Raw genomic sequence first — 13,212 nt, forward strand, 5'->3', positions numbered from 1 at the left:
AAAAGCTATCTCGGAATCAGAATGATAACTAAAAGCATTCCAGAGTTATTAATGTTTAAAGTGATTTAATAGTTTAATAGTGGTCAGAATTGCAAAAAACGTCCGAGTCCTTAAGATGAAAAGGGCTAAGTCCTTAAGGGGTTAAAAAGGAAACTTTTTTGATCAACCGTCTTAATACAATTGAACCCAGAGGTCTCAATCGAGACTACGACCTTTGCCAGATTTTATGATATTTCTTTCTACATATTTATAATCTTTTTCTCTTGTTTTTCCTTATAGACACACCGCTGATATCTTTGTATATATAAGTATAGAGCACGGTCAGAATGGTTCCTCTAGAATCACTTTATAGCCTCAGACCAGGTTGTATTGTATTATACACAAGATTCCTTTATTGTATTTACCTGTATTTATTATGTTTTTGGATTTGTTCACTCCCCCCTGTTTGTTAAGGCAAGACACTTTCCGGCTGGTGACAGGTTACCGTTCCACCTGTCACCCGGAAGGGGCGGGCTTCCTCTCCCCCATATATACCTGTAGACACCTATACCCAGGTAGATCAGTTGATGAAGGCCACGAGCTGGCCGAAACACGTCCTGTGTGTCGCCAAGTTGCCATGTTATGTATGCTGTGCTATGCTGTAAATAAACACTCCAGGTGATTTGCATCCACTCGTGTGCCGGGATTTCTTCTACCTACCATATGCTGACTGGTCCACGAGCACCACATCACGATACGAGTGCTGACTCCCTCTACTTCTAAATTCAGACCGTGGCTATGCCTTACTTTCTCTCTGCAGAGACTGCACTGTGCCTGGTTTCCTGCATCTGTTAAGATCCTCCTCTTCATCATCCCCCCCCCCCCCACTCCTCCTCAGTATGGACTATTGATGTCTGATCGTGAGCTCCTTGTTCCCCCTTTGCACATCCATCATGATTCCTTACAGTATTCCGGCCACCAGTCCCACTAGTGCTATGCTCGGCCACTGCATCCTCCTACTCCTCGTGACTAATGCTATCCTTCTGTTAGCAGTATAGAAGGACGGAGCAAAGACAGCGGTGACAGAACAAACAGCCTAGGATGGAAATTTCCATTGTATCTGCAGATGACAGGCTCACAGTCATACCGTCAAACTCTTCTTACTCCTCCTGAGAAGACCAGTCCACAAGGGCCGTAGTATCCTGTGAAACATACAACCCCTGGAAGACAATAAGAACTTTGGTTGGCAGATGTGGCTGCTACTATACCGCCGGGCGACTGGCTGCTGCTGATACCTATGCTGGTACTGCCACCAAAATATTTACTGGCAGAGGACATGGCAGGGGTGTTCTATCCTCTACCTTGTCCAACAATTTCTTTACCAGACATATTGTTTGTGTATTTTAAAAAAAATGTGATTATTTTGATCTTTTCAAATACTGTGTTTAATTAAACCAAGAATATATATATTTACATATCTATTAGAAGGCTAATGCAAGTTCAATGAACATGCGTTAAACTGCAATTTAATCTTACAACCATGTAGATATACTGTGTGATTAAACCAAGAATATATATGTACAAGCTCTTTAAAAGGCTAATGTGGGTTCAATGGTACATGCTTTGAACTGCGCTGTTATCTAATAACCAAGTAGATATACTGTGATTGATTAAAGGGGTAGTCCAGTGGTGAAAAACGTATCCCCTATCCTAAGGATAGGGGATAAGTTTGAGATCGCAGGGGGTCCGACCACTGGGGCCTGCCGTGATCTCTCTGTACGGGGGCCAGGCTATCCAGCCAGAGAGTGGGTGTCGACCACCACACAAAGCGGCGGCCGACACACACCCTCAGTACATCGCTATGGCAAAGCCGGAGATTGCCAAAGGCAGCACTCCGTCTCTGCTATAGAGTTGTATTGAGGGGGCGTGTCAGCCACCGCTTCGTGCGGTAGTCAACACGCCCCCTTCCCACGGGCTGTCGGGGGCCCCATACAGGAGATCGCGGGGGGGGGGGGGGCCAGTGGTCGGACCCCCCGCGATCTGAAACTTATCCCCTATCCTTAGGATAGGGTATAAGTTGTTCACCACTGGATATCTACTTTAAACCAAGAATATTGACGTACACATGCTTTAAAATAATGCTTTTTTTAATGGTTACGCCTTTTAAAATTAGTTTTCTTACAATAGGGTACATAAAAAGTTTGATTAAACCAAGAATATATACATACCGGTGCTTAAAAAGGCTAATGCTTGTTCAATATACCTGCTTTTAATTGCTCCATTATCTTTCAACCAGTAGATCTACTGTGTGTGCGATTAAACCCTGTAAATGGAAGTAAGGCGCTTTAAATGGCAAATCTAAGTTCCTAGCACTTTAAATATGTATTGCTTTCATACAGGTCAGCCCTCAGCTTTTCTCAGTTGTACAGATATTTGTATGTGATGCTATTTATGGCCTGGGAAAAATGCTGGCTGGGATATGTAGTGTATGAAGCTTCTGCAGAAAGGGACAGGAGGTTTCTGGGATTGCCCACAGATTAACGCTGCACTCACTTTGCTGTAGAATTATATAGATTAAAGGGGTACTCCGGCGCTTAGACATCTTATCCCATATCCAAAGGATAGGGGGGATAAGATGCCTGATCGTGGGGGTCCCGCCGCTGGGGACCCCCGTGATCTTGCACGCTGCACCCCATTTAAAATCAGTCCCCCGAGCGTGTCATGCTGCCTCCCATAGGATTGCATTGATCGACAGTAATCAGACCCGTAGCAAACACGCTCCGAGGACTGATTTTAAACTGGGTGCGGCGTGCAAGATCACGGGGATCCTTTGGATAGTGGATAAGATGTCTAAGCTCAGGAGTACCCCTTTAAGGTTTGTTCTTAACCTGTTGTGAATGTTATTATGCTATGGAAGGCGCTTTTTTTTTTTTGTTGCTTCTATCGGATCGCTCTGCTCTGATTCCTGTTCACACGGTCTGTCACTCTCTTTCCAGAATGCCGGTAGCAGCACGCTATATGGACTTTAAAGTTGTGTAGAAGACCCTACCCCCCTCTGCTGTATCCTATTGTTCTGGGAGCTGTTAGACACAGCAAATCATTGTATAACCTGGGGTCATCATGTGATAGTTGCAAGTAATGCAAGTCCTGCTTTGGGTCAAATAAGAGTTTGCGGGGCTTGTGTCGCTCATCTTTAGTCTCCAGTCTTATTGCGATGAGGTGACAAGAAGATCTCTGCAGATCCTCTCAAGCTCTGACAGGTTGGATGGGAACTGTCAGTGGAAGCCTATTAAAGGTCTCCCCAGAGATGTCCCATTGGGTTCGGGCTCTGGCTGGGCCACTCAAAGACCCAATATTTCCTCTCAAGGGCCAGTCCTTATTTATAAATAAGCAAAAAACTTCAATTCTGTTTTCATATTCTCATTATGGGGTATGCAGACTAATGGGAGAAAACTTGATTGTTTTGATTATAGCAGAAGGCCCCAACATAACAAAATGGAAAAATAAAGTGTCTGGAAAAGGGTCTGAAGACTTTCCGAATGCATTGTACATGTGAAATATTCTATGTACATCAGGGGTATCAATTCATCTGAGGGCCGCTAGAGGTAGAGGCTGGGCCGCATCAAGTATTCCTATGAGCCATAGCAGTAGGTCCTGGGACCGGAGGTGACAGGACGCTGGTAACTTACCGTGTCGGCCAAGCGCGTGCGTCCTCCTGTACGCTGCTCCACTCCAATGGGAGAACGGCATTAATTAAAGTGGCCACAGGCCCACAAAGGATTAACCGGGACATCCTTGTCTCCCAAAAAGATCTGTTGGGACACAGGGATGTCCTAAAACTAGACTGGACAGGGGACCTCAAAATATCATCCTGCAGGCCTCAATTGGTCCATGAGTTTGAAACTCCTGATGTACATGGTTAATGGTTGTCTTCCAGATTCTTTTCTTTTAGAATAACAGACATTTGGTGATTATAGACATTTTTCAATCATTTATTGTCCTACATGGATTTCTCTCTCGCATGTCTTATGACTAAGACTATAATAGGTATATTTTTACATGTTTAAATTGTGTGCACAATTAAAGTTGACTTTCGGATAAACATTTTCTACATCTAGTTCACAGAAATGGATTCTACCCTGAGTGAATTTTCTGATATTCAACAAATTTAGATTTTTTTTTTGTGTAAAAAATTTCCCGCACTATGGACAAGGTGATAGCTTCATTCCAGCGTGAGTTCTCTGATGAGTAACAAGGCCTGTTTTCAGAGCAAATAATTTCCCACATTCTGAACATGAATATGGCTTTTCCCCAGTGTGACTTCTCTGATGTTTAATAAGAGTCGATTTTTGAGTAAAACATTTCCCACATTCCAGACATTGAAAAGGCTTCTCTCCTGTGTGAGTTCTTTGATGTTCAACAAGACTTGATTTCTGAGTAAAATTTTTCCCACATTCTGAACATGAAAACGGCTTCTCCCCTGTGTGAGTTCTTTGATGTTCAATAAAATATGCTTTCTGAGTAAAACATTTCCCACATTCAGGGCATGAAAACGGCTTTTCCCCTGTGTGTATTCTAAAATGTTTAACCAGTGTTGATTTTTCGGTAAAACATTTCCCACATTCTGAGCATAAAAATGGCTTCTCTCGTTTGTGAATTCTTAGATGTTGAACAAGATCAGATTTCCTAGTAAAACATTTCCCACATTCCAGACATGAAAATGGCTTCTCCCCTCTGTGAGTTCTTTGATGTTCAACCAGTTTTGAATTTTGACAAAAACATTTCCCACATTCTAAGCATTGAAATAGCGTTGTCCTTGTGTGAGTTCTCAGATGAAGGACAAGATTTGATTTCTTAGTAAAGCATTTCCCACATTCTGAACATGAAAACGGTTTCTCGCCGGTGTGAATTTTCCGGTGTTCAACAAGTGCAGACTTCCAAGTGAAGCATTTTCCACATTCGGAGCATAAAAATGGTTTCTTCCCTGTGTGAATTTTCTGATGCACAACAAGTCCAGACTTCCAAACAAAGCATTTCCCACATTCTGAACACGAAAATGGCTTCTCCCCTGTGTGAATTGTCTGATGCCTCACAAGATATGATTTATAGGTAAAATATTTTCCACATTCTGAACATGAAAATGGCCTCTCCTCTGAGTGATTTTTTTGATAATTAATCTCCATTCTATGACTTTTATTTTGCTTTGTAGTCTCTGAAGATTTAGCAAACAGAACAGGTTTAAAGTGATCAAATGACAAATCTTTGCTATGAAGGGTTGAGGGTGTATCTGGGATAATGGAATGTTCTTCATATGTATCTTGTGTGATATCATCATCTGCTTTATAATCTGAAGATATAAGATTCTCCTCTGATCTCCTGCTACAAGAATCTGCCAAGAATAACACAGATTTTATTTTGATTGATACAACCAGATCAATTTTGCATATAGTTACAGGTGGCAAAAACATATAAGACAGAGCATAAATGGAACATGTGAGCAAAGTTATTGGGGGCATTACCTACCTACTGGTGGCTTCAACCTGATGGGTTTCCTAACCTACCTACTGGGGTCATTACCTAATATAGGAGGGGAAATTACCTACCCACCACCACCTCATCCCCCAACACACTTACCTACTCCCCCATACTATGCAGGATACCAATGGGGGTATTATTCGAGGTACTAAGGGAAGAAACAGGTGGGGAATGTGCTAAAAAAGTGTGGAGCCAAATATTTTTGTTCCTGGCAGATTCTGCGGAGAAGAGTCATGTTGGAAGAAGACTTAATGACGATCTTAACAAAAGAGACAGGAAAAAGGAAAGAGAACGACTACAAGAAGACGCCTCCTGTGAGACAGTAGATGTAACTGCACTGTAATCACTTATACAGTCTGCAGCACCTGTGTAGAGCTGAGGTCACCACTATATGTGCTTTGTATGGGGGAGCTATGTAGTGGTCATGGTGAGGCAGTATTTTTCTTGGTAATATTAGTCTCAGTATACAGGATTTAGTCAGAAAGAGTATGATAGTAATACGTATGGTGATAATATTCCTCCTTGCATACAGTTACTGTATTTTAGTAATATTAGTCTCAGAATACAGGATTTGGTCAGAAACAGTATGATGGTAATATGTATGGTGATAATAATTATCCTTATATACTGGTACTATTGGTAATATTAGTCTCAGTATACAGGATTTGGTCAGTAACAGTATGATGATAATATTTCTCCTTGTGTACTGATATGTACCACATACTATTCCAGAATGAGGAACTTGGAGGTGTATAAACTCCACATTTAATGCACCTTGATCACTATTAAGGCAGCATTAAGGTTCACCTGTGAGACCGGCACACATATCAGCCAACTTAGGTGGGGCTTGTAGCCTGTCTCTCCCTCCTCCCATTGTATGTGTGCTCAGTCACACTGGAGGCTGTGAGTCGGCCTAATGCTGCTGTAATTGCCCACTGGCCCCTGGTTTTTGCTTATCACGCACAGGTAGGTTAGTGTTAGGTCCCGTGCCACTTGAGAAACCTTGGCATTGGTGTGCGGGCTCTGGTATGTCCTTCATCTAAGGATATACTGGCAAATGTCTCAATTTTAGTGTGTTGAGGTATAGCCAATGTCATTGTCTAAATCTACCACAGTAGTGCACCCATATTCCTGTATTGTACTCCAGAATGAGGACAGGAAGGAGAATAGTATTCCTCACTGTGACTTTTGTCTGCATTTAGTGGTTACTACTCACCTGGGGGGTTACCTGTAGGAATGTCCTCCTTATACTGCTCATCACCGCTCACAACTGTCTCTTCTTCTTCCTTTATGTCTGTAGCATTAATATAGATCAGATCTTTCCCTGTAGCAATGTCCTCCTTATACTGCTCATCACTTCTCACATCTGTCTTTGGAGCATTAATATTATTCGGATCTTCTATCTGATGAAGATGTGAAAGATATATAGTAAAAGTCATCAGACAGTAGGAGAAGTCTCATGGGATGTTATAGATGAGCAGGAGATGAGGAGTCATGGAGGGTGAGGGGACTGACCACAAGAGCTTCACAGCCCTTCTACAGATCATAGGGAATATCTCCATCTACCTGATCATCCTGTGGAAGAAGAGGACGGGGACACCTCTCTGGTGCTGTTCTCTTACTGGATCTGACTGTAGGGAACACATACAGAGACTGAATTCATTCTTTACATACAAATAATGAGAGGACGTGTGTATATAGTCATGTCTATTACCTGGTGATGTGAGGGGCTGCTGATCCTCCATCATGACCTGATCCTTGTACTGATCCTTGTGTCCTTCTACATACTCCCACTCCTCCATGGAGAAATACACCGCCACGTCCTGACACCTTATAGGAACCTGACACATAATGATACAGTCATCACCCCGACCCCTCCAGTGGTGTTACTGTATAATGTCCCAGCATTCCCAGCAGTGTCACCTCTCCAGTCATCACCAGACCCCTCCATTACTGTATAATGTCCCAGCATTCCCAGCAGTGTCACCTCTCCAGTCATCACCAGACCCCTCCATTACTGTATAATGTCCCAGCAGTGTCACCTCTCCAGTCATCACCAGACCCCTCCATTACTGTATAATGTCCCAGCATTCCCAGCAGTGTCACCTCTCCAGTCATCACCAGACCCCTCCATTACTGTATAATGTCCCAGCATTCCCAGCAGTGTCACCTCTCCAGTCATCACCAGACCCCTCCATTACTGTATAATGTCCCAGCATTCCCAGCAGTGTCACCTCTCCAGTCATCACCAGACCCCTCCATTACTGTATAATGTCCCAGCAGTGTCACCTCTCCAGTCATCACCAGACCCCTCCATTACTGTATAATGTCCCAGCATTCCCAGCAGTGTCACCTCTCCAGTCATCACCAGACCCCTCCATTACTGTATAATGTCCCAGCAGTGTCACCTCTCCAGTCATCACCAGACCCCTCCATTACTGTATAATGTCCCAGCAGTGTCACCTCTCTAGTCATCACCAGACCCCTCCATTACTGTATAATGTCCCAGCAGTGTCACCTCTCCAGTCATCACCAGACCCCTCCATTACTGTATAATGTCCCAGCAGTGTCACCTCTCCAGTCATCACCAGACTCCTCCATTACTGTATAATGTCCCAGCAGTGTCACCTCTCCAGTCATCACCAGACCCCTCCATTACTGTATAATGTCCCAGCAGTGTCACCTCTCTAGTCATCACCAGACCCCTCCATTACTGTATAATGTCCCAGCAGTGTCACCTCTCCAGTCATCACCAGACCCCTCCATTACTGTATAATGTCCCAGCAGTGTCACCTCTCCAGTCATCACCAGACCCCTCCATTACTGTATAATGTCCCAGCATTCCCAGCAGTGTCACCTCTCCAGTCATCACCAGACCCCTCCATTACTGTATAATGTCCCAGCAGTGTCACCTCTCCAGTCATCACCAGACCCCTCCATTACTGTATAATGTCCCAGCAGTGTCACCTCTCCAGTCATCACCAGACCCCTCTATTACTGTATAATGTCCCAGCAGTGTCACCTCTCCAGTCATCACCAGACCCCTCCATTACTGTATAATGTCCCAGCAGTGTCACCTCTCATGTCATCACCAGACCCCTCTATTACTGTATAATGTCCCAACAGTGTCACCTCTCCAGTCATCACCAGACCCCTCCATTACTGTATAATGTCCCAGCAGTGTCACCTCTCCAGTCATCACCAGACCCCTCCATTACTGTATAGTGTCCCAGCATTCCCAGCAGTTTCACCTCTCCAGTCATCACCAGACCCCTCCATTACTGTATAATGTCCCAGCAGTGTCACCTCTCCAGTCATCACCAGACCCCTCCATTACTGTATAATGTCCCAGCAGTGTCACCTCTCCAGTCATCACCAGACCCCTCCATTACTGTATAATGTCCCAGCAGTGTCACCTCTCCAGTCATCACCAGACCCCTCCATTACTGTATAATGTCCCAGTATTCCCAGCAGTGTCACCTCTCCAGTCATCACCAGACCCCTCCATTACTGTATAATGTCCCAGCAGTGTCACCTCTCCAGTCATCACCAGACCCCTCCATTACTGTATAATGTCCCAGCAGTGTCACCTCTCCAGTCATCACCAGACCCCTCCATTACTGTATAATGTCCCAGCAGTGTCACCTCTTCAGTCATCACCAGACCCCTCCATTACTGTATAATGTCCCAGCAGTGTCATCTCTCCAGTCATCACCAGACCCCTCCATTAATGTATAATGTCCCAGCATTCCCAGCAGTGTCACCTCTCCAGTCATCACCAGATCCCTCCATTACTGTATAATGTCCCAGCATTCCCAGCAGTGTCACCTCTCCAGTCATCACCAGACCCCTCCATTACTGTATAATGTCCCAGCAGGGTCACCTCTCCAGTCATCACCAGACCCCTCCATTACTGTATAATGTCCCAGCAGTGTCACCTCTCCAGTCATCACCAGACCCCTCCATTACTGTATAATGTCCCAGCAGTGTCACCTCTCCAGTTATCACCAGACCCCTCCATTACTGTATAATGTCCCAGCATTCCCAGCAGTGTCACCTCTCCAGTCATCACCAGACCCCTCCATTACTGTATAATGTCCCAGCAGTGTCACCTCTCCAGTCATCACCAGACCCCTCCATTACTGTATAATGTCCCAGCAGGGTCACCTCTCCAGTCATCACCAGACTCCTCCATTACTGTATAATATCCCAGCATTCCCAGCAGTGTCACCTCTCCAGTCATCACCAGACCCCTCCATTACTGTATAATGTCCCAGCATTCCCAGCAGTGTCACCTCTCCAGTCATCACCAGACCCCTCCATTACTGTATAATGTCCCAGCAGTGTCACCTCTCCAGTCATCACCAGACCCCTCCATTACTGTATAATGTCTCAGCAGTGTCACCTCTCCAGTTATCACCAGACCCCTCCATTACTGTATAATGTCCCAGCATTCCCAGCAGGGTCACCTCTCCAGTCATCACCAGACCCCTCCATTACTGTATAATGTCCCAGCAGTGTCACCTCTCCAGTCATCACCAGACCCCTCCATTACTGTATAATGTCCCAGCAGTGTCACCTCTCCAGTCATCACCAGACTCCTCCATTACTGTATAATGTCCCAGCAGTGTCACCTCTCCAGTTATCACCAGACCCCTCCATTACTGTATAATGTCCCAGCATTCCCAGCAGGGTCACCTCTCCAGTCATCACCAGACCCCTCCATTACTGTATAATGTCCCAGCAGTGTCACCTCTCCAGTCATCACCAGACCCCTCCATTACTGTATAATGTCCCAGCAGGGTCACCTCTCCAGTCAGCAGCTCCATCATCTTGTTGATGAGTTCTCGGATCTTCTGTTCATCCATTTCCTCATGTATCAGGGAGTGAGGTGGGGGCCCCGGAATTGGGCTCAGGGTTCTTCCCTGTCCTTCACACACAGGGGCCCGACAGCGCCCACTAGAGGACTTCTTCACTACTGTGTAATCCTGTGTATGGAGAGACACATTAATATCACTACATACATTCCCAGAATCCCTCACCTCTCCAGTCATATCCATCTGTTATTACATAGATAAGAATGAGGTCATGTGACATCACTCCCAGAATCCCTCACCTCTCCAGTCATATCCATCTGTTATTACATAGATAAGAATGAGGTCATGTGACATCACTCCCAGAATCCCTCACCTCTCCAGTCATATCCATCTGTTATTATATAGATAAGAATGAGGTCATGTGACATCACTCCCAGAATCCCTCAACTCTCCAGTCATATCCATCTGTTATTACATAGATAAGAATGAGGTCATGTGACATCACTCCCAGAATCCCTCACCTCTCCAGTCATATCCATCTGTTATTACATAGATAAGAATGAGGTCATGTGACTTCACTCCCAGAATCCCTCACCTCTCCGGTCATATCCATCTGTTATTATATAGATAAGAATGAGGTCATGTGACATCACTCCCAGAATCCCTCACCTCTCCCGTCATATCCATCTGTTAGTACATAGATAAGAATGAGGTCATGTGACATCACTCCCAGAATCCCTCACCTCTCCAGTCATATCCATCTGTTATTACATAGATAAGAATGAGGTTATGTGACTTCACTCCCAGAATCCCTCACCTCTCCAGTCATATCCATCTGTTATTACATAGATAAGAATGAGGTCATGTGACATCACTCCCAGAATCCCTCACCTCTCCAGTAAGCCGGAAGAGTATCTGTAGGGTGAGGTTTATGATCCTGTCGGCCATCCTGTTCCTGTCTCTCTCCATGGTTGATGGGTCATCCAGGAGAATTCTCTTATATAGAAGATATCAGCAGAGGATCCTGGATTGGAGAAACCTGTAAGAAGATGATCCAGTGTAAATTCATATATAAACACGACCTTAGGACACTTGAGTTATGGAGCTGTGAAGATGGTGGCCACCACATGGTTAGTATCTCTATATAGTGTAGGAAGGTGTTTGGCTAAGATGAAGTGTAGCATCTCTTTTTATCAGGCAGTCCACTGGTGAAGATGGAGGAGCAGGTGTATCGGGGGGGGGGGGGGGGGGGTTCTGGGGTTGGTTCAGTGCCTTTGAAAAAGCCAGTTCATGGCGAAACGTTAGGAGAGAGGAAGAATTTTAGCTCAACACAGTGTTATTGTTCCAATACATAAATGGACTGCTGGAAATAATAGTCTGTAGACAGAATAAAAGGGCGTGCATCACGCCATTTCTAACCCCTTAAGGACCCATTTGGGCCTTAAGGACTCTTAGACAATCTTATTTTTACGTATTCGTTTTTTCCTCCTCGACTTCAAAAAAATCATAACTCTTTTATATTTTCAGACTAGTATGAGGGCTTGGTTTATTGCGTGACCAGTTGTCCGTTGTAATGACTTCACTCACTTTACCATAAAATGTATGGCGCAACCAAAAAAATACTATTTGTGTGGGCAAATTAAAAAGAAACCGCAATTTTGCTAATTTTGGAAGGTTTTGTTTTCACGCCGTACAATTTATGGTAAAAATGATATGTGTTCTTTATTCTGTGGGTCAATATGATTAAAATGATACCCATGATAACATACTTTTCTATTACTGTTACACTTAAAAAAAAAAATCACAAACTTTTTAACCGAATTAGTACGTTTAAAATTCCCCTATTTTGAAAACCTATAACTTTTTCATTTTTCCGTATAAGCGGCGGTATGAGGGCTTTTTTTTGCACCGTCATCTGTACTTTTTATTAATATCATATTTGCTTTTATAAAACTTTTAATACATTTTTTTCATAACATTTTTTGGAATAAAATGTTATTTAAAAAAAGCAGCAATTTTTGACTTTAAAAAAAAAAAAAATAATTCTTTACGTTCATCGTACGGTATCATTAACATCACATTTTAATAGTTCGGATATTTATGCAGTAATACCAAATATGTATATTACATTTTTTTTTTAACACTTTTTGGGGGGGAAATAGGGAAAATGGGACAATTTACGTTTTTATTGGGGGAGGGGGTTTTTCACATTTTTTGTACTTTTTTTTTTAAACTTCTTTTTACTTTTATTTTTACACTTTGAAGATCACAGAGTCCCATCACAGAGCATCCGATCAGGAGAAGAACCGGGTGGCGGACCCGAGGGCGCCTCTGCCCCGAGCCCAGCTTGGAGAGGCAAGGCGCTGCCCAATGGCTCCGCAGACCTGGAGAACTGACTTAAAGACTTAGCTGCATTAGCCGCCACTTTAGTGGAAAGCGGAGTCTGTGTCACAGAGTCCCGCAGGGAGTAACCACTAGTCTCAGAGTGGCCACCATCTGAGGAAGCATCATCGTCCATAGCAGGAAGAAACACACCAACTCCTGACTTCTTGCATTTGGATTTGCCCCTGGAGCCTCCCATGGTGGGACGCAGGCACCCACCGGGTGAGTATGAGTTAAGTAAGACACCAGAAGGGAGAAGCACAGCTGTAGCCCCCAGAGCCCACCGCTCACTGTAAGATAGCAAAAAGTCCCACCACCAGGGAGGTAGCAGCAGTATGGAGACCCCCAAGGGTATCAGATCACCTGTATAGCAGGAGAACAGTCCAGCACAGAAGGAGTCAAATGAGCAGCAACAGAGCTAGGGAGCCACCCTGCAGCCCACTACAAGTCCCAGCAAGCCTTGATGAGAGATAAAGATGCACAGTCCCAGGGCCAGAGG

General features: G+C 44.3%; 1 protein-coding gene across 1 annotated transcript in view; it reads right to left on the reverse strand.

Moving 5' to 3' along the window:
* Positions 1-2,129: 2,129 nt before the first annotated feature.
* LOC130307287 (oocyte zinc finger protein XlCOF7.1-like) overlaps positions 2,130-13,212 on the reverse strand; it is a 48,901-nt gene continuing 37,818 nt past the window's right edge. The window contains exons 7-11 of the mRNA XM_056552160.1: positions 10,323-10,484; positions 7,229-7,355; positions 7,081-7,145; positions 6,731-6,917; positions 2,130-5,368 (exon numbers count right to left, since the gene is read on the reverse strand). Coding sequence (XP_056408135.1) covers positions 4,182-5,368; positions 6,731-6,917; positions 7,081-7,145; positions 7,229-7,355; positions 10,323-10,484 — 1,728 coding nt within the window. The 3' untranslated portion in view covers positions 2,130-4,181. The remainder of the gene's footprint in view (positions 5,369-6,730; positions 6,918-7,080; positions 7,146-7,228; positions 7,356-10,322; positions 10,485-13,212) is intronic.

This window comes from Hyla sarda, chromosome 1 (assembly GCF_029499605.1).
Source record: "Hyla sarda isolate aHylSar1 chromosome 1, aHylSar1.hap1, whole genome shotgun sequence".
NCBI classification, from domain to species: Eukaryota; Metazoa; Chordata; class Amphibia; order Anura; family Hylidae; genus Hyla; species Hyla sarda.